Raw genomic sequence first — 20,420 nt, 5'->3', positions numbered from 1 at the left:
ACAATCTTATTTCCTCATGACTACAAAGAAGGGGTAAACCTGTCACTAGCATAGTTGAAGACTGATGGCTGGGAAACTTCATTATAAACCTGGCAGGATTAATACCCTTAAGACTCAGAAACCTTCAGAGGCCAAGGACAGGATTGAAAATTGATTTTTAATGATAAATTACAACTCGGACACAGGGCGAATAGTGGAACAAGAGCAGGATTGTCTATGGGCTTGCATTATACTGATGGTCTGCTCAGGGGCTGGAGCTCTGGGTCCTATGACCAATGCCAGGTCTTGCCAAGAGGCTCTCAGCTTTAGGGACTGGCGATCTGGGAAGGCAGCAGGGCCTTTTTGATTGCAGGGAAAGCAGTAGGACGATTCCTTTAAACATAGTGTTGCTGCTGCTGCTGCTGCTTCTTGGTGGCTGCCTTGCTGGCTAGGTCCTTGGCCTTCTCAGTAGCTGCCAGAGCAGTTTCCTTTGCCTTTTCAGTTGCTTCCTTAGCTGTTTCAACAAGTGTTTTAGAAGGAGCTTCACCTATAAAAAAGAGAATCTCAGAATATCAGATAGAAAATACATTGAAGATCTGATCTAGAAGATTCACGACAGATAGAGGTTCAGAGAAAATCAGGGCTTTGTTCAAGGTCACAGAGCCTAGCAAGAGCAAGATCAAGAATTTGAACCCATGATTTCGGACTCCAAGCCCAGTGCTCCTTCTATCACACTGCAACTGAACTATGTTTGGATTTTCCATCTGATTCAAGCTATTATGCAACTGACACACAAGAGGCTGGCTCGTGTCAGAAGGGGAGGGCATAATACAGCTTGAGCGCTAGAATGAATCTCAAGCGATCTTTTCCCAAATCTGTTATTTTACTGATGAGAAAAGTGAGGCTGAGGAACATTAAATCACCTAAATCAAGGAACTCCAAATTCAGCTCCCTGGCAGGTGGGCGGGGCAGGGGAGAGGGGAGGGAGAAGAGGAATAAGGCATGTTCCAAACTTTGTTTCTTGGAGTCTCAATACTCAGTGGCAGCACTTATATGCTCTGTTCTTACCTTGCAGTTTGGCCAGGATGTATTCAAAGCCTTTGATGGTCTTGGTCACATTACTTTTGAATCTAGCTAAGCCAAATTCCTGAAAAGACAAGATGGGATAAAATACGAAGAGTTGGCTCTTAGCCCCTCCTAAGTCACTACCCATGGCCCAGACCACTTCAGAGTGCTCAGAACAGTGGAAGAATCAAAGACACGCCCCCACTATCACCTTCAGCACTTCCAAATTACCATGTTACCTGTACAGCTCTGGAGACCCCAAACAAACTGGAGGAGACCCAGGCCTCCCGTCGGATTTCAGTCCAGCCACTGTTTTCAGGGTTCACACAGTAAACACATCTTTCCTCCACCACCTAAAATAAAATAACCACAAGTCTTCAGTAATCTAGACCTCAAGAAAGAAAAGCAAGCTCCTACCAGACCTAGGGCCAGACATCTCCCCCCTCCCAAAAAACGAGCCTTTATCCTCACTCTGTAATAACAGGGGATATTTATATGGCGCTGACAATGTGGCAAGCACCCGCTCAGTGCTTCACAATCACCCTCTCCTCAGATCCTCACACAGAGCGCTTCAGTGACTTGCCTGTACTTAGTCTAGGGAGGCAGAGGACTTCTAGAAGTTATCAAATCTAACATTCCCAGTTTACAGATGGGAAAGTATGGCCTAGAGAGAGAACAGTGATTTACCAAATGTCACACAGCAAGTAAGGGCAGGTCAAGGATTACAACTACTCTTCACTCTGCTTTCTGAACCACGCTGCTTCCCCTCTTTCTGTGCCTCCTCCGCTAAGTTAGCAAGTGCCCAAGAAGCACGAACCATCAGCCGAGCGTGGTTGATGTTCCAGGTGAAGGTGGTCATGGTCTGGTTCTGCGGGTCCACGATAGAGTCCTCGAGGATGTACACCGAGTGAGCCACATTGGCAGGAAAGAAGCGCTCCGCCCAGCGGGGCATCCTGTTGGTCTTGGTGAGAAGCCGCCTGGACAGCAGCTTCTGGTCAGGAGTCACCTCCCGGTGCACAATGTCCTCCGTCAGCACATGCTTGCTGTAGGGGGACACAGCACACAAGTCAGCGGGGAAGCTTAGGCCGCTCCCCGAAAGGGGCTGTTTCACCTCCTTCCCTTGTTTCTACAGCGTAAGTGAATGACAACGTGGACTTTATGTGATACTCGGTTCTGAATATTAAAATAAAAAAGGAAGTTAATTATAAGTTCCCCAAGTTGTCCCTTTGGGCATCCATCCAATCCCCTCCTTTGTTATTTAAATTCAGGATATATTAAGAAAAAAAAAGGAAGTCAACTCTGCTTCTCAAGTGAATCCTGTCTGGGAGAAGAAAGGAGCAGAAAAAGCGGAAACTAAAGCTGGGGCCTTCCCTTCACCTCCAAGGTGTTCCCACACAGGACTCCAACCCAGGGGCCCCGGGGCCCCGGGCCAAGCCCGGTGACAGCCGCCCAGTGACAGCCTCGAGGAGCCGGGGGGAGGAAGCGGCGGCCCCTCCCCCACCGGCTCTGGCTCCGGCTCCCGGGATGGATTCCAGCGTGCCCGGGGGCTGGGAAGTTCTCTTCCCCGGCAGTGCCAGTCCCCTACGGGGGTAGGGCGATGGGGCAGAAAGATGTAGGCCCTCCTCTCCTCCGCTTCAGGCACTGGCTGCTCTGGCTGTCCAGGAAGGTGGCTTGGGGGGAGGGGCCCTCCGAGTCTACGGCTCTTCTAAGAGGGCTGAAGGTGGGGAGTATCGGGCAGTCTCCGGCCCTCAGCAGGAGGAGCTCGAGAGGCCTGCGGGGCGGGGGCGGGTTCTTCGGCCCTCACCTGTAGGGGTTGGGATAACGCTGCCAGAAGGCAGCAAACACTTGGTCCCAGGAGCTCCGGAGCACGCTCTGCCCCAGGAAATACTTCACCATCGTCCCGGCGGGGGTCGGGGTCGGGGCAGCGTCAGGGGGGGCACAGCATCTGGGGGCAGGGGTAGGGAAAGAAGGGTCGCCGGGCTTGCGCTCTCCGTCACCGTTCCAAAGCCACTGTAGCCGCCGCCTCCAATGCCGCCGTCGCCGCCGCCGCCATGAGGGGGTGTCCGGCCGCTCGGCACTTCCGGCCGCAGCCCGACCCTCTCAGGCCCCGCCCCTTCCGCCTAGTACATTTCCTGTGCCCACGTCACGTGACGTTGTGTTTTTTTTTTTTTTTTTAAACTTTACTCTCTCCCCCTATTTTTCCCCCCATCCTCCCCCCTTACCCCCCGCCAGCAACACCGGCTCCCTAAGGGGTCCTCTTCTCTAGTGCTGGGGCCTGCGGGCACCGGGCACTGACGAGCCCCGGCAGGAGGAGCGAGAGCATGCGACTCCGGTAAGAGGACGCAGACCATTCTCTGCCTCTCGCGGGGGGAGCGGAAGGTGCAGCACCCAGGACCGGCGTTCCGATTCGGAATCTCCGAGCGTGGGCGGGCGTGTGTGTTGGGGGGAGGGGAAGTGGTCGCGGTCAGGGTTCTTGATCCGGAATCCCCGGGCCCAGGCTCTCTAAGTGCAGGGAGACAAGCCGAGCGAGGTCCCCGGGAGGTGTCTCGAGGGACTGACGGGGCTGGCTGCGGGAGCCGAGGGGCCGGGGCCGACGCGCTCAGGAGGGCCCGTGTCCGGCGCAGGTGAAGCGTCTTGTAGCCCCCGGCCGGCCCCGCTCCGCCGAGGACTTGCCCATCCTGGGCCCCGGAAGCATGAGCGGGCAGCGCGTGGACGTGAAGGTCGTGATGCTGGGCAAGGAGTACGTGGGCAAGACGAGCCTGGTGGAGAGATACGTGCACGACCGCTTTTTGGTGGGGCCCTATCAGAATGTGAGTAGGGGTGCGAGCGGGGCGGGGGGCCCAGACCTGAGGCCAGCCCGGGCGCGGAGGCGGGGCAGTGGCAAGGGCACCGCGGAGGGCCGCCCGGGGCCCCCGTCTGTAAGGCCAGGAGGAGACAGTAAAGGCTTGTTGTGAACTGGGGGGAAGCACCTGGTCCCCCTGGAGCCTTGCTTTGCCCCTGATCCCCTATGGCAATTTGCTGTGCACTTGCTCTCTGCGGGCCTGAGCTTTTCTTAGAAAACAGGTAACATGACGGTTGACCGGCGTCTGGTTGGTGTTGTTTGGAGTCAAGGGAAAGGGAAGTGGAAGAAGGCTTGTGTAGACTGCAGTGGGTGCTATCGACTCGAGTGGTTGTTGTGGAAGGGAACAGTTGGGAAATGGGGCATGACCGTCTCCTTCCCCCCACATACAGACCATTGGGGCAGCATTTGTGGCCAAGGTGATGTCTGTGGGAGACAGGACAGTGACACTGGGGATTTGGGTGAGTGACAGGGACACATCTTCTACTTGTCCCCTTGGATGAAGGGTCTTTCAGGGGATACTTCCTGAGATACTTTCAGAGGAGACTCCGGCCAAAAGGCTCTGAGTTGTAGAGAACCACCAGGGTGTGAGCGTGTTGGACTGTTTTGCAGAGTAGAGTCAACATGCTGTACTGAAACTATTCTATCCCCGTTTAAACTGGGTAAAGCTCAGTATCCCCATCACCTCCTATGCTAACATTTCTCCATTTGAGAAATATCAGGATTAGAGTACATTTGTAGTAATGTTCCTCAGATTGGGCCCTCTGATCCCTGGGAATTATGGGTGGAAGGGTTATAGTCCAGGTGATTTCTAAACCAGGGACTAGGGTGGAACATTTTCACCTCATTCTCTGCAGGACACAGCTGGCTCGGAGCGATATGAGGCTATGAGTAGAATCTATTACCGTGGTGCCAAGGCAGCCATTGTCTGCTATGGTAAGATTATCTCCACCCCCAGGTTAGGCCCAAGGGCTTCAGGCTTTCACCGGCATCCGTTTTTGGACAGCCATCTTTCCTCATCCCCTCTGCAATCATTTATTCCCAGATCTTACCGACAGCAGCAGTTTTGAAAGAGCCAAATTCTGGGTAAAGGAGCTTCAGAGTTTAGAGGAGGTAAGTGTGCCTCTGATCCCCGAGGACTCTAGGAAGTCACTAACAGGGAGAAGTCAGAACCTTGTCTGCCTTGAGAGGCAGTATGTAATATTGAGGGAAAAATAGTAGCTGGCAATATTAGAATGATTTAAGGGTTTTATAAGGTGTTTTCTGTTATTTATGTTTCACAACAGACCTGTAAGTTATTTTTCCCATTCTACCTAAGAGGAAACTGGTTGGTTTGCATGGGGTTATACAACTATAAAACATCCATGACAGGATTTGCCCACCAGTCTAACCACTATACCATTGGATCATGAAAAACACAATTGGAATTACAAGACCTGACTTCCAAATGCTGATTCCCATACAAATTATTACCTGCGAGACTAAGGGCATCTCTTGTCTCTTTGTGAGGCTGTGGATGAAAGTAGTAATGCCTACAAGTACAGGTGTTTGTGAGGAAATGCAGCGATAGTGTGTCTGATTGTTTTTGTCATTCTCCTGAGCTGGGCATTGATTGACTCCTAACTTCTCTTCCTACTATAGAGCTGTCAGATCTACTTGTGTGGAACCAAGAGTGACCTTCTCGAGGAAGATAGAAGACTACGCCGGGTTGATTTCCACGATGTCCAAGATTATGCAGATGGTACCTACTATTCTTTAAGCACTAGGAGGGAGGGAGCCATATGAGACTGGTCCCTAAAAGTGGCATTTTTGTTTCCTACTTTCTTTAGTGTCTGTGGGGATGGTTGTATCCCAGGGAAGACTTCCATGAGATTCAAAGGGTGGGAAGCAAAACTTATGCAGAAGAGGAGGGGCTTGGGGATGTTGAACCACATGAAATTCCCTTTCCTTGGCTTTTCTGCAATCTTTCAGCCCTACTCCTGTTATCCTCTTTCTGGGTGATCATCCCAGGAAGGACAGGACATGGGCAAGCCAACCTTACTTGCTCATACTAAGCTGTGTTTACAGACATAAAAGCTCAGCTCTTTGAAACATCCAGCAAGACAGGCCAGAGTGTGGGTAAGTGTTGTCTAGGGGCCTGGTTTCAGTCAGTCTGGGAAAATCAAACGTATTTAAGAGAAGTAGAGGGGGAAGTAGGAATGCAGTCTCTGGCCCAGGAGTGGCATGAAAGGAAATGTAATGTTAGGAAATGAAAAGGTCGTTCTACTCCTCAGGGATCCACAATATCTGAACAGTGGGTCAGATAGGGAAGACTAAATCTGGCTGTAAGAGGCAGTATTAGCTTGCTTGTGAAGTGGGTGGAGCTAATTAGTCAATGGCTAATTTTCCTTGTCTTCTAACCTCACCCCATCTCTGCTACCTAGATGAGCTGTTTCAGAAGGTGGCAGAAGATTATGTCAGTGTGGCTGCCTTCCAGTTGATGACAGGTGAGGTGTCCTTCCAAACTCTGGCTCTCCCTTAATGCTTAGTTCTTTGATTATGGTGATTGTGTTGAAATAGTCAGTGCTTAAAACAGTCTGGTTCAGTTCTCTCATTTTAGAGGCACTTGAGGGTCAGGGAGCTGAAATTATTTGTTGCATGTGAAGTGGCTAAAGTGGCCAACCAGGATTCTGACCTCAAGTACTGGGATCTGAATAGTGATCCTCTGTCTCTTGATGAGAGGTTAATATATGCTTTCCTCTCTCTGCAGAGGATAAAGGCGTTGACTTGGGCCAGAAGGGTAACACCTTCTTCTACAGTTGCTGCCATCACTGAAAGCCACCTTGTCACCTGGAAGGGGCCCTGGCTGGACTCTTACCTGCTCTCTGCTGTCGAAGGGCTGTCAGTTACCCACAGTGGCCACGCCTCCTGCCTGTGCTGGCCCAGGATCACAGGCAGCAGCAGACTGAAAGGCGTGAGAGGAGGCCATTTCTGACTCTGTGCTCTCTGCCATTTGCTGGGCAGTGCTTGTACCTCTGCACATAATTTAAGTGGCTTCTGCCTTGTAAATAAAGTCCCACTCCCCCACTAATACTTGGCCTGCTTCTTTACTATTTCATGGAGAAGGAGGAGTTTATGTGGGAAGGAAAAACTACTCAAGGTTGTTCCTCTCCTCACCTGATGCTGGCCTTAAGAGGACTGACTGGGTAACAGAGTGTCTAGTTTTCTGATGCCTAATGAACCATTGTGAAGTTTCTCTCTTTAGTTTTCTCCTTAATGAAGCAACAGTTTCTTCTCATAGGGATCCTATCTATGATATGATAGCTGCTGATTTTAAGAGATGGCCTTGTTGGGCTTTTGGGGAGATGTAGTTGTTCACCACGGAGTGACCGAGAACAGAAAAGGAGGCCAGTACTTCGGGTTCAGTCCAGTGGAATGCTACCACCAAGTACTTGGCCTTGTGGTATTTTATTTTTAAAGTTTAATTTTCTGAGGATTGTGTATATTTGGGGGAAGGAGGGGAAAGTGTGTCTATATTTAACATCTTACAGTGAAGTTACTCTTTAGGTTCTCAAAAGATTACCAACTTTAATGTAAGCTCTTTCTACAGGACAGGTTTTTAGTCTAGGTTTAATGATGGATTCTTATGGTTTAGGATTGTCTAGGTTTTTCTTTGAAGTTGAAGAGAGCTGTCTAACATCTGATTCATTCAAAGTCTCTTCTTCCTTAGGGAAGATAGATGCTTGTTATTAGCAGCTTCATAAACCTCTCTCCCTGACTCATGCCACCAGAATTAAACTTAGTTCAAGCTTAGTGATAAGGATCACAGATACATTAATTACAGGGTAAATGCCATTCTCAAAGAGAGGTAGACCTTCCAGTTTTGGAGGATGTTCAGATGAAAGTGGAATGAAGCTCAGCCCCTTATGCCAAAAAGCCTCTTTATTTAAAGAGAAATGGATTAGGCCAGCAGGGTACCTATCTTATAAGTAAGCCCTTTCAAACGATGTGAAGTCACCACTGAGACCTGTATTTGAATGCAATTTAAATGCAAGCTTTGGTTACAAACTTTTAGGAAGTGAGTCCATAAATGAACTAATAACCACTTGGAAAGTACTATGGTCATAGCTTCCGTTTTATAAACCAATTCCTCAAAGTTTTACTTCCTCTTCATTCTTCAAAGTCCAACTCTTGAAGTCATCTTAGCTAAATCTAACATGATTGCTGCTTTCTCAATACTAAACCATGTTTGCATTTCTTTCATGTACTTTTAAAGATGACTCCAATTTGGATTTATCAGTCTGTGCACTCCAAGAGGGTAGGGATCATATAGTACAAAACTTTGTTCCCTAATGCCAAACATAGTGCTGGACACAAACCTTTAATACGTGCTTACTGAATGACTTTTTGATTGCATAGGCACATAATGTGGCAAAGCTGAAAACATGGCCTCTAGTAGTAGTCTGTCAGTGCTGGCAGTACTGGTCTTGTTGAGCCCTGGGTACTCCCATCCCCTCTTTTTCTCAACCTTAGCTATAGTATCACCCCATATGCAGTAAGACAAAACACAGGGCCAGGGCAGTAAGAGTAAAGTTAAACTTTACTTTACAGTAATTTTTTTCTTCTATATACAAAGAATTACAGTACATATCATGGGGGCTCTTAGAGCAGGGCTCCCCTTTTTTCATTTCACTTACAGACAGCCGACAGTCTAAGGGGAGCAAAAAGAAACTAAGCAATGGTCCAAGACTTTCTCTCCCCCCTTCTCCCTCTCCTAAAAATATATATATATAGATATAGATAGATCTCTATTGTCAGCTTCTTTTAATGCATTCTTTGCCAAGACCCTAGTGAGAACTAGAGAACTCTGATGAGTAAGCTGGTCTTTGACAAACTTCTGTGTGCCTCTTCACCCGCTGCAAACCACCTCCCCCCACCCCCCAACTCATACACACATTTTCGCACACATACAGTAAGCACCAGAATACCAAGTGCAGACCAGTCTCATCCTTGTCCCCATCCCAACTCCACCTCCCAATCTGCATGAGAGAGCTGCCTTTGGCCATATTTCCTCAAGCAAGCTGCAAAGTCTCACTTGGCTTTGGGAAGTTGGGGTGGGAGGTCGCTAATAGACTTTAAGGCCCAGAGGAATCAGTGCCCATCTCTAAGCCCCTACTTAGTAGTGAAGTAGGGGACAGGAAAGCACTGTGAGAAGGTACCACATGAGAATAGGAAACAGTGTTTTTTTTTCCTTATATTTTTAGCAAATATTTCTCCTCAGAATATTATTTTAAAGTAGCTTCATGTGCTCATGCTGTGTTCAATACCAGTCTATTTTTTTCCATCCTTGCCCTTCACCAAACAATCCCTCATTGCTACATCTGATCTAGAAGATAAAAGACAAAATGACTTTGGGGTGCTCATTCAGGAGGGAGAAGAGAAACGGACCCCACTTTCTAGCAAAGGAAGATGGCAGATGCATTTTCTGATCACATATCAATCTGTTCTTTAGAAGCTCAGGTTTAGTGTCCACATCTTGAAAAATACATTGGCTGAAACAAGGGAGGTCCCATTCCAACTTTAACCTCTGTTCTAAGTTTTTTAATATGTTGATACCAGCCCTAGTGGTGTAGAGGACAGACCTTTAGAAGCAGTCTTGTTTTTCTTCTCACCTAGCCTACATGAACTCAATCTAAAGAAAATGCTTTTTTTTTTTTTTTGTATAAAGTTTCTTGCCCCTAACAGGAAGCACTGGAATTTTTTTTTTTTAAACCACCAGTTCCTGCCCATCTTTTGCTCATCCCTTGGCAGTGCTTATATGAGGAAAATAGCACCATAGATGAATTTTTGTGTACAATGCGATTTAACTATTAACTAATCTTATGCAGATTTATCACACCAATACAACCTCTGGACTGGCTGACCCTAGGAAGCTTAGTCAAGAATAATTAGGCACATCCAAATTAAAGCCACATATTATATTCATTACTTAGTTCTACAACTCTGGAATGTCAGAAAACACTGAATGGCTGGCAGGGGCCTGGCACTGTATTACAAGTGATATGACAACCCTCCAACCCCATCACTCCACCACCCAATAGGTATGCAGGAACTGCAGGCCCTTTCCCATTACTAGCCTCATAAGTCACTTTAGAGAGCACCCAAGCCAACAGGAATTAGAAATGCAGAGATCACAAAGTCAACTTCAGCCATTTGGCTGGTGGGTCTCGGGTCAGGATCATAATGTTCCAACGAGAGCCTCTGAGAGGGAAGCCATGGATTGGAACCTGTACAAAAAGTGCAGTAGATCAGAGCATACAGTTAACTCACCCAAGTCCTCTCCTTATCTCTGCCAAAAGTGATGCTAAGGTGAAGGGTTATCAAAATGGAAGGGTACTCTCTCCAGCTGCCCTCCAAAATGATTCTACTACTCACTGGGTCACAGCATTTGGGAAGTTCACCTACAATTATTTTTGCAAAGAATCCCTGATACATTTCAATATACGAATTTCTAGCTTGAAAATTGAAATATTTATTTTCTACATTCCCCCCTCCCCCAATAGGGACTTCCTCATTCTTTAGCTTTTCAGCAGTGAAGCAGCAAACAATGATTTAAGTTAATATATTTAAAGGAACTTTTGGATCACAAACCTCTGGGTGCTTTAGTGACCATAATTAGTATTGAAAGATGATCACTATGGGAAGGTTTAGATGTCTGGAAAGAAAGCTGAGGTTTTAAAGGCAAGGATAAATAGGTTCTGTAGTAATGAGAGCCTTCACCCTTTCCCAGGAGTCTGGTAGAGAGAGAGCTGGGGTTGGTAGGGAATATTTACAAGTGTGGAAATTTTAAAGAATCTTCAAGGAATCAAAATTCACCCTCTTCTCCCCACCCCTCCTGAAACCAAAACCAGCTTAGAATCTTTACTACATTTAGAATCCATTCATCTGCTGATTAAGGTCCCTAGTACCTCTTCAATAGTGGGCATTTATGAGCAAACCCATGAAGGTTGGCCAAATTAAAAATTCCAATTTACTTTCCCCCCAATGTTGATCCTAAACTTAGTTTGAATTTTATATACCATGTCTTACTAATCATGAACCATTCTAATGGTGATTTCTTATTAACTATGCCATGTTGTATCTGTATCAACAAGGAGCATGTTACCTGTCCTTTGTTCCTCAAGAAGGTTAAGGTTCCCAGCCATAGGGACCATCCACTCAAAGAAGGAACTGCACAGATACTGGGCATACAAAGGCTGTCTTACAAGTTTGAATCAGGGATGTTTTCCTCAACGGGATATTTGAGAGGAAGATGGTGAGACCCTTGTCAAAAGGAGGAGGTTTACCAACAGAAAACATTCAAGGATCTACCTAGGGCTCCATACTTTTAGGCCTGCATGCCTGCTCCCCTGAGCCTAGCCAAAGTTTCTGACATGTGATTGACTTACTCAGCAACACTACTTAATAGGACAAGCGTCTTTAAATTAAGACTCCTCCACTAAAAATTTTTAAATAGCCTGCACCAAAAATATTCACAGTTTATTTCATAAAACAAAGAACTAGGGTAGTTTTTGTTTTTTCTTTTTTTAAAACACACAACAAAGTGAAACATAGATTTTGACAGTGCAGTATGGATTCCTTTCTGGTAACAGCTACAAGTGCAAGGGAAACAGAGGATAGGAAGGGAATGGGGTGAGCACAGAATCAACACTATAGACAATCTAGGAGAATTCCAGGGGTCGAGCATAGAGAAGACCCTACAAATGTAAGTTATATATATATTTATTCTCACACATGATAAATACTTATACTGAGCCTCAGTGTTTCTGGGAAGATTTTTTTTTTAAAATATATTTTCATGGTTTAAAATTATTTTTAAAAAGGAAATAAAAAGGCTTTGATTTTTTTCCTCTCTCATGAGGACTTCTGCAGGGAGAAAAAGACAATATTCCTCCCTCATTTGCTGCTGGAAGGAAGCTTAGCAGCACATTCAAAAGGCCAACCAAGGGATTAAAGCCCAGTGGGTTTTCCAGAAACATGTGCAGTCTAGCCAGAAAGGCTTATAGAGATAGGATTCCATAAGGAGTGAATTCAGCTTTGGGTGCCAAATGCTTCAGAATAGAGGAGAGACAATAATGACCTCAACCCTGTCTGGGGTTTAGAAATGAGGTTCAATCCTGTCTCTTCAGAGAACAGTTTTGAAAATATAAAGGCTTATCCTCTTAATTTTTATTCTTACTAGAAGGAGCAACTCCCTGCAAATGTGCACTTGTTTTTCCCTTCCCAGAATGAAGGAAGTAAACTCACATAGCAAAGGATTCCTGATTCCCAAGGGGATAAGTATTTAGAGTGGGAATTAGGACAAAGTATAGAATGCTAATAGGGGTGTAAAAGCCATTACTGAGATAGAATGGCCAGGATAGTGCCTACTGGTTGAAGGCTTCTCCAGTTGGCAAAGCACAGAGGTAATATTTGTTATGGGGGTGGAGGTGTAGGGATGTAAAGGGGAGAGAGTACTGGCCAAACAGCACTTCTTGCTGGCAGTCAGTGAACTGGGCTAACCACAGGGAAGGGTAGCACCAACAGTTTTCCCAGTCCCTCTGTTCCCAGTTTAGGGCAGCAGTAAGATTATCAGCAGTTTCAAGAAATTGTTGCCTAGCTTGGACATTACTTTACTCCATGTATCCTCAATCAGCCTTGGTTCTTCTGTGAGCTCGTATGGCCCTGGGTCATGGAACCAGGTACAATTTTGACTTCAGTCAGCAAAGCAAAAAAAAATTATTCTCAGGTGAGAGTTGGGTGGAACCTACCATATAGTGTGGAAAGGAAGAAGGAATTGATGCCTCCTCTTAGGTGAGCAGGCTCCTTTCCTCATGGTTAAAGGAAGGAATATTGTTTTCAACACGCATAAGGGAACATGCAAAAGCAGTTAATTTTTCTGCACTGGTGTGGGATGCAGAGCTCATTCACAGCCTGGCAAACCTCCTTCCAATGAGACTTAGCACAAGACACCCTTAGTTCTAAAGCACCTGAGTGTTTGCTGGAGGTGAGGGTAAAAGAAGGTCCGTTTCAGGGACAGTGCTCTAATGAGAGATGCCACTGTTGTTAAGTCCAGCTCCTTTGCCCAACCACTTATGTAGAGGCACATCAGCCTGTTCTAATAAGTTCCCATAATTCCTTATTAGTAGGACTAGGCCTAAACTGAATATAAACAGCAGCTGTCCAAGGGGCAACTCATTGTAGCCTATCATTATGCCTTTCTTTAAAATGGGCACTGAAGTGAGCTCCCTATGTGGAAAGCAACGTAGACCTGGGCATGTGAGGACCTACCCACCAGGAGTTATTAAAACAACACAACCACTTCTGGGGATAGGAGCATCAAAATGCAGGAGACAAATGGAGTCAGGAGTCCACCTTGACGTCACCACTTCCTCCCTGGTCAAAGGTTCTAGAAAGGTTAAGTCGAATGAAAGACCATCACTTTCTCTTAAAGAATATTCCCAAGCCCCACAAAAACAAGTCCCCTTCTCTCCAAGGGCAAGGGAAGCCCCACTATCTTCAACCTGACCACTAAACTGAATTCCATGCTTGAATCCAGAGTGGAATTTTTATTTCAAGTTTACCATGTGTAAAAAGAAGGAAAAAGGACCATAATCTGTCTCCTTGATTGGGAGGTCCCACTTAGATTTTTGTACATGGATAACTTAAGCCACCCCCGACTGGCTAATGTCACAGAGAGTTTGAGAGTTGGGGAATATAGGAAGGATGACAATGGAAAAGGGTTGGTTTTTTTTTTTTGTTTGTTTGTTTGTTTTTGTTTTTTAAAAAAAAGAAAGAGAGAGAAAGAAAAGACTTCCCTCCCCAAACAATATCCCAGCGGGCAAACTTGTCTGGCCACATGACATTTACTATCATCACTTCTCTTTCGATTCTGCAGGCTCATGGCTGGAAGGGATCTGGTTAAGAGGTGGTACTGCAGTTTGCTCAGGCTTAGGGTCTGGCCCTTTGATTAGCCCTTTGCCAAGGGGCCGACAAGTCTGTGCCAATGTCTGTGGACTCCCAGGTGACCGACAAGTCTGTGCCAGTGGCTGGTCTGCCCCAGTAGGACCAAGACTCAGCTTGGCTGTAGTCAGCACTTTGCCTGCAGGCCAGGGAGTAGGGCCTGCTGGGGATTTCCCCAGGGCCCAGGGGGGGTGTTCTGTCACTGCTGACCGTTTCTCTGCCGGGGGAACAAGGTCTGGTGATTTGACAGGGGGCCTAGGGGACTGCACCATCAATGGTGTTGTTTTTGTGGCAAGCCCTGGGGGTTGAGGGGATCCAGCCATGGGTTCTCCTGAGGCTAAGGCTTTGCCGAAGGACCCAGAGCTCTGCTCCATTGACACAGGTGCACGTCCTGTGGCCCGAGGAGCCTGTTCAAACAAGTAACCCTTGGCAGGGGGCCGTGGGACGAGTCTGGCTTGTATGAGTGTTTTGCCAGCCTGCCAGGTGTGTTCCACAGGGGCTGAAGCTCTTCCAGATGCTTGGAGGACTGGTTCAGAAGGGTGAACTTTCTCAGCTGCTCGAGGCATTTGTCCCAGTGCTTTGTTAACAGGCCAGGGACTCTGCTCCAGCACTGGTAATTTTTCAGTGGGCTGGGGTGTAATTTCATGAGGTGAAGTTGCTCGTTCCTTTTGACGAGGACTCAGTTCAATAACCATAGTAGCTCGATCTTTTGGCCGAGTATTTTGGTCCACAGGCCTTAGTGCTTTCTCATTAGATACAAGGTTCTGGACCACAGCTGACAGCACTTTTTCTGAAGATGGGAGTCTCTGGCCCAAAGGGGCAAGGGGCCTGTCTGAGGTCTGGGGTTTAGGTCCAGTTGTCACTGGGGGCTTGTCTGAGGTCTGGGGCTTTGGGCCATTTGTAACTGGGGACTTCTCTGATGCCTGGAGTCTTGGTCCAGTAGTAACTACAGGCCTATCTAATTGCTGAGACTTTGAGCTGAGAGAACCCAAGGACTTATCCGAAGATTGAGGCCTTGGGCTGGTTACTACAGGTCTATCCAAGAGTTGGGATCTGAGGCCAGCTGTTACTGAGGACCTAACTGATTGTGGAGATTTGGGACCTGACAATGGAGGTTTATCAGACAGTTGAGGTTTGGGGCTTGTCACTACAAGAGATGTATCTGCTGGCCTCTGGTCTAATTCTAAGGGCTGAGGTCTTGAACCTGATACTCCAGGGGCCTTATCTGGTGACTGGGGCTTGGAGTCAGGCATCACAAGTGGTTTATCAGACAACTGTGGCCTCTGACATGTTCCTACTAATGTTTTCTCTGACAGCTGGAGCCTTTGGCCCATTGCCCCAGGGGCTTTGTCCACCATCAGGGGTCTTTGAGCAGGAATCTCAGAAGGCTGCTCTGCTAGCTGAGTGTTTGCACCTGAAGTCAGCGGCACAGGGGGAGGCACGTACTCACGGATCTCCCCAGGCTCCAGAGGGTTGGGGCCACATGGATCATGCTCTGTACAAGACAGGCGACCATCCAGTTTAGAGATGAACAGCATTCCCTCTCGATGTTGTTTACAAAAGGAACTAGGACACATCTCACAAAAAGATGCAGCTTCTTTTCCACAAATATCACATTGGTGCCATGGACACTCCCATTTCCCTGAAAAGGAGAAAGAACAGCAGTGCAATAAGTAATAGGTACACAGAAGATAACACATGGCTCAGCTGCTTGCCCAGACTGAAGATATTTAATAGTAATCAACCCAGAAGAGGGGACACACAAATAACTTACTCCTTTTTCTTCTTTATCTAAACAAAAGAAAAACCATTTCACACAGAGTTGAAAGGTCAATAATGGGAGGAATGATCTCTGTAATCCTACTGACAATCACAGTGCTTCAGATATACATCTGTCTTGGAAAGTGCTACAAACTGCCAATGCATTTTGCAGCTCTTTGCTTAGGTAACAGTGGAACAGGGAAATGAACTACATATTTGGTAGCAGAAACTCACTCTTATTCAGGTGCTTAACAGCTTAGCCCAATTGTAGATTCTTGAAAAAGGGCTCAGATATTTACCCTAATTTTCCTTTAGCGTGGAAGACTAACTGCTGGAGGTAGAAAACTCTTTATTCTCATTTTCTCTGCCTCATGGTACTGGAGATACTCTCCCTCTGCCATCCAAATGCGACAAGTCGTGTCTCAAGTTGGCCTTTCCACAAAGATTTGTTTCCTGTGCCTGCAGTGAGCCACTGAATGACTGTGGACAAATCATGGCCTTCATATTCATACATATCATGACCTAGCACACCTCAGCATGCCAATGAGAAAAAACTTATTTACAAAGACTCTTCAGTCTTATCAACTTAAAAACTACTAGCAGAAAAGTGATAAAGTTCCTCTCTATTCCAATGTACATAAGATAAGAACCTCTTCCTAAAAGCAACAATTCTTTTGAGATTGTGACTGGACATTGCTTGACAATCAACAGTAACTTAAAATCTCAGGGCTAGAAAAGATCTCAGGTCATTTAATGTTACACTATGACTAAAAAGATAATATCCCTGGATAATCAAGTGTTCATTCAGCCGTTGCACAAAGACTGCTAAGGAAGAACCACCTATTAAACCTTACTTCAAGTAGCCAATTTTGCGCCTTTGTACACCTTAACTGTTAAGAAGACCTAATCTTTCCATGCAGACCCAAAGTACTCTTAAACAATTTCTAACCCCTTTTCTAGTTCTGCAGTTTCAGGCCAAGCAGAAAAAGCTGGATCCATCTTGTCCTTTTTAAAAACTCTTCTAGCTAGACATTTCCGTTTTTTCCAATTGAACCTCATCTGGCAAAAGGTTCATTATTCTTAATCTTAGTGCCCCACAGACACATTCTAATAGCCTTCATAAAATGGGACAGTAACTGAACCTTGCTTCTCTTAATGTGATTGAAGATTAGCTTTTTGGTTGCCACACTGTATCGGTGATTTGCGCTGATGTACTAAATATAATTTGATATTTTCTCAAACTAACAACTTAGATTACTGAATTTTTTCAGTTAACTGTTGGACCCCAAATATAAGTATATTTATGTCAATTAAAGTTAATATTGTTTTTAGATCCTGATTGTTACCCACTGTGTTACTTATCACTTCCTCGCAGGAAAGCAACTGCATCTATGGTAAATTTTAAGAGAGCAAAGCCAAAATTCCTACATTCTAATTCTACCATTAACTTTCTACCAGCTAACTCTGGAGAAGTTGAAAATTTTAGAAAAATCTCATTTAATCTATATAATAGTGTTATAGTTTTCACAGGGACAGGTATTATTATTTCCCTCTACTTACAGTTGAAGAAACAGAAGTTGAAATTCAGTGACTTGCCCAGAGCTATACAGTAATTACATATTTGCAGTAAGATTTGAACTTAGATCTTTCTGACACCAAGTCCAGTACTCTTATCTACAGTACCCCCTAAATGATAACCAAAGTTCTTTCTGAGTGATATTTTATTATTTATTGTTAATACTTCATTTCCATGTGGCTAGAATATGTTGTTTAAACTCAATATGTTAAATTCTACATAATCACCTTGCTCTTGGGTTCTCAATAATCTGTTACTCATCCACTGGCTTCCAAAGGACTAAACATTAAAGTCATCTAAAAGCCAAAAGGATTTTACTTTCCAAACAAACAAACAAACCCCAAAGATTATAACCTCATCCTTATTATCCATTATGCAACCAAGATATCTAGTGACACCATTAGTTTGCTTCTGATCTCCTTGAATGTTCCCTGAGAAATTTACCTCACAGAAAGAAATGGTTTCAAACCTATTGTGTTCTTTATCATTTTCCTTTTATTTTTGTTTGTAAGTGTCTGAGCTTGGATTTGAACTCAGGTCTTCCTGAGTTCTCCAGGTGCTCATCCCCTGTACTAACTCTCAGTTTCCTTTTATCTTAACAAGATATCTTACAAAGATTCCATATAATGGTGATGCATTTTCATGAATTAAGAGAAAATCTAAATTTCAACTAATTTAATCACCATTCTCTTGGACAGTTTCACAAGGTAAGTCTATTTTTTATATATTCTCTGAGATAAATATGAGGTCTTAGAAGTAGACTTTGTTCTGAATAGCCGACAGGACACTAATAAACATTCAGTACTAGATCTCATGATGTGGACTTAGTACTAACCTGCAGGCCTTTTTGTCAAGTTGAGGCAATCAGCATGATAGACTTTAGGACAACCTGGTTTCTTGCAGGATACAAGCTGCCCTGCATCTCCACAGCTGAAACATTCATCTTCTCTTTCTTTTGTGATTTCACCCTGGGATCTGCGCTTTACTTGTTGTTTTCTTTTTAGTTTCTTGGATTTCTCTTCTGTGGGATTGGGATGATTCTATGGGAAGGAAATTTATCAGTCAATACACTATTTTTCGTTTGTTTTTTGTCTTGTTACTTCCTAACTTCTTAAGCTTACCTGAACAGCAAAAGAAAAAAAAAAAGGTGCACATTTACACTGATTAGACTGATAGTTATCAAAACCCAACTATTTAGAATCAAAAGATCATGATATAAATACTTATTCTGCTTCTTTACTACTCATATGATGTTAGGTAAGTTATTTTTACCTGTTTGGCCTTCAATTTTTTTAAATGGACTGGAGAACATCTAAGATAATATCAAGGCCTAAATTCAATAATATCTCTGACTGGAAAGTAAGTCTCCCTGTACCCCACAACACACACACACACACACACACACACACACACACACACACACACACACGTTAGGAAATCCTGGATTATAGGATTTGATCTTCAAATATAAACCATGTTCTAATCATTATGCTCTTCCATTGGCTTTCTCAACCCAAGCTTGGGCTGTAGCCTTACTAGAAAAACACGTACGTGAGATAATTAAATATAGGCTAGATTATAAGTCAGCAAATCTGGCTCCAAATTCAAGGTCTATTTATTTACTGGTATGACTGCACAGGTAGGTTCAAACCTCTTTGGGTCTCAATTTCCTTACCTACAAAATGAGAGGGTTAAATTAGATGACTTAGTTGTATCCAGCATAGGAATTCAATTGTCCTTCCTATGTGAACATGTAACAATATTTTAGCTACTATTGCCTGTATTTTGTCTAAATCATGTATATTTGAGCAAAATGGTAAGGCAATTTATAAATGGAGATGCTTCTCCTGATCACTAAAATAAACAAAAACAAAAAAATTGTGAATAGTTGGTAGCATAATTTGACTAGAAGCTACTGAAACTCAAAATAAAGATAACTCACTTTTGTTCTAACTTCCATCACTCAATGTCTGCCTCCAGTTCAACCATCTCCATGAAGCCATCAAGGATTAATACAGATAATTTTTATTTTTTGAATACCTCACTAATATTTAATTATATTATATAATATTATATTAAAAATTATATTAAAAAAAAAGTTGTATCATCTAAATTCTTTGTCAGCAGATTACACTTTAGGCTATTTAAAGGTAGGACCTTTACTTTAATCCCATTATATATAAAATGAAAATAATATGACCTAATACTTCCTCCAATGAATTGTCTTTAGCAAAATGTTCACAAGCCATATTAGTAATGCTATTAAGCTTTTAGACATTTATTTTATGTGGGGGCTTTTTAATAGCAAACTTAATTTTCATTCTAAAAGAACATTTCTAAATTCAGTAATCAAGAGAACTTTTCCATTTCAAATCACTGAGGAAGTCTCCACCTTCCCTACTTTTTTGACAAATATAATGAAGATACTTGACACAAACTTTCAAACAAAAGTGGCAGGGTCTAAAGAGAGATCACCTCAACTTTTTTTAAAGCTTGAAATCCCATCCCAGACCCCAGCTGTCAAATGAGGGTGCTGGCCCATCTATAAAATGTAAAATTTAGCAGGAAGAACTATCTAAATGCTAACTAATACAGCAGTTTTTCCTTCTGACAAGATGCTAAGAATTTGAATGAGCTTAACTACAGTGGAAGATACTTCTGAGAAGCAGTAACAAACGGAAGTAATGATATTTTTTATTTTCCAAGATACCAAGCTAAAGTCAGGAAAAAAAAATACCCAACTGCCAAATACAGACTATATCTCAGTTAATAAGAGAGGAAGTTTAATCAATATCAAAATGTCATAAACATTTTACATCATTTGTTTGTTTTTTTTTTCGCTTATGAAATCGAATAGCACCAGCACTAGCTGGTACCAGACAGTACCTTTGGCCGAACACCCAAGAAACCGCTACAATTTGGTGCTCCACATTTGCAAACAGTTTTTCCATTCCCAAGACACTCTAGATTGTAGTTGAAGGTGAGTTCAGTGCCTAAATGGAAAAAACATGAATAAAATGACATTTTAGTAGTATTCCCTATGAATATTTTCATTAAAAAAGGGAAAATGGTTATAAAGTGGAAATAACTTTAATAAGGAATATGTAACTGGGAATCTAACTTGGAAATGCAGATACTAATGACAAGTGTCTTTTGTTCTCAACAACATAAAATATTACTTGTGCTAGGAAATTGGGGGTACAATTTACAAGACTTACA

At 44.1% G+C, this 20,420-nt stretch overlaps 3 protein-coding genes across 24 annotated transcripts in view; 1 reads left to right on the top strand and 2 right to left on the bottom strand.

The window, feature by feature from the left end:
• Positions 1 to 138: 138 nt before the first annotated feature.
• Positions 139 to 3,262, bottom strand: PRELID1 (PRELI domain containing 1). The gene is made up of 5 exons (XM_074292245.1): positions 2,849 to 3,262; positions 1,862 to 2,087; positions 1,284 to 1,397; positions 1,048 to 1,126; positions 139 to 526 (listed from the first exon to the last, which is right to left on the bottom strand). The coding sequence occupies exons 1-5, from the start codon at positions 2,938 to 2,940 to the stop codon at positions 375 to 377; spliced, it is 663 nt and encodes a 220-aa protein (XP_074148346.1). The 5' UTR covers positions 2,941 to 3,262; the 3' UTR covers positions 139 to 374.
• On the top strand, positions 3,201 to 6,953 carry RAB24 (RAB24, member RAS oncogene family). 3 transcript variants are annotated; one of them, XM_074292246.1, is made up of 9 exons: positions 3,202 to 3,376; positions 3,669 to 3,854; positions 4,276 to 4,344; positions 4,741 to 4,819; positions 4,929 to 4,996; positions 5,525 to 5,624; positions 5,951 to 6,001; positions 6,307 to 6,369; positions 6,633 to 6,953. In XM_074292246.1, the coding sequence occupies exons 2-9, from the start codon at positions 3,738 to 3,740 to the stop codon at positions 6,695 to 6,697; spliced, it is 612 nt and encodes a 203-aa protein (XP_074148347.1). In that variant the 5' UTR covers positions 3,202 to 3,376; positions 3,669 to 3,737; the 3' UTR covers positions 6,698 to 6,953. The 3 variants fall into 3 exon arrangements, with proteins under 3 accessions (XP_074148349.1, XP_074148347.1, XP_074148348.1); XM_074292248.1 differs by lacking the exon at positions 4,276 to 4,344 and having other exon boundaries at positions 3,201 to 3,376; XM_074292247.1 differs by lacking the exon at positions 5,951 to 6,001.
• Positions 6,954 to 8,444: 1,491 nt separating this feature from the next.
• NSD1 (nuclear receptor binding SET domain protein 1) overlaps positions 8,445 to 20,420 on the bottom strand; it is a 169,475-nt gene continuing 157,499 nt past the window's right edge. For 18 of the 20 annotated variants that reach the window (XM_074292236.1, XM_074292227.1, XM_074292226.1 and 15 more), the window contains 3 exons: positions 20,088 to 20,194; positions 18,037 to 18,241; positions 8,445 to 15,506 (listed from right to left, as the gene is read on the bottom strand). In XM_074292236.1, coding sequence (XP_074148337.1) covers positions 13,777 to 15,506; positions 18,037 to 18,241; positions 20,088 to 20,194 — 2,042 coding nt within the window. In that variant the 3' untranslated portion in view covers positions 8,445 to 13,776. The remainder of the gene's footprint in view (positions 15,507 to 18,036; positions 18,242 to 20,087; positions 20,195 to 20,420) is intronic. The other 2 variants (XM_074292244.1, XM_074292242.1) reach the window with 2 other exon arrangements.

The sequence above is a fragment of the Sminthopsis crassicaudata genome, chromosome 2 (genome assembly GCF_048593235.1).
Source record: "Sminthopsis crassicaudata isolate SCR6 chromosome 2, ASM4859323v1, whole genome shotgun sequence".
Taxonomy (NCBI): domain Eukaryota; kingdom Metazoa; phylum Chordata; class Mammalia; order Dasyuromorphia; family Dasyuridae; genus Sminthopsis; species Sminthopsis crassicaudata.
The sequence above is the reverse complement of the archived record's forward strand: the minus strand, read 5'-3'. Positions and strand labels throughout refer to the sequence as shown.

Coding starts and splice junctions, on each gene's coding strand:
- RAB24 (XM_074292246.1), top strand. CDS start 3,738: ATGAGCGGGCAGCGCGTGGACGTGAAGGTCGTGATGCTGGGCAAGGAG. Junction 4,345..4,740: donor CAGTGACACTGGGGATTTGG/GTGAGTGACAGG, acceptor CATTCTCTGCAG/GACACAGCTGGCTCGGAGCG. Junction 4,820..4,928: donor GGCAGCCATTGTCTGCTATG/GTAAGATTATCT, acceptor ATTTATTCCCAG/ATCTTACCGACAGCAGCAGT.
- PRELID1 (XM_074292245.1), bottom strand. CDS start 2,940: ATGGTGAAGTATTTCCTGGGGCAGAGCGTGCTCCGGAGCTCCTGGGAC. Junction 1,398..1,861: donor TCAACCACGCTCGGCTGATG/GTTCGTGCTTCT, acceptor ATTTTATTTTAG/GTGGTGGAGGAAAGATGTGT. Junction 527..1,047: donor CATCCTGGCCAAACTGCAAG/GTAAGAACAGAG, acceptor TCTTTTTTATAG/GTGAAGCTCCTTCTAAAACA.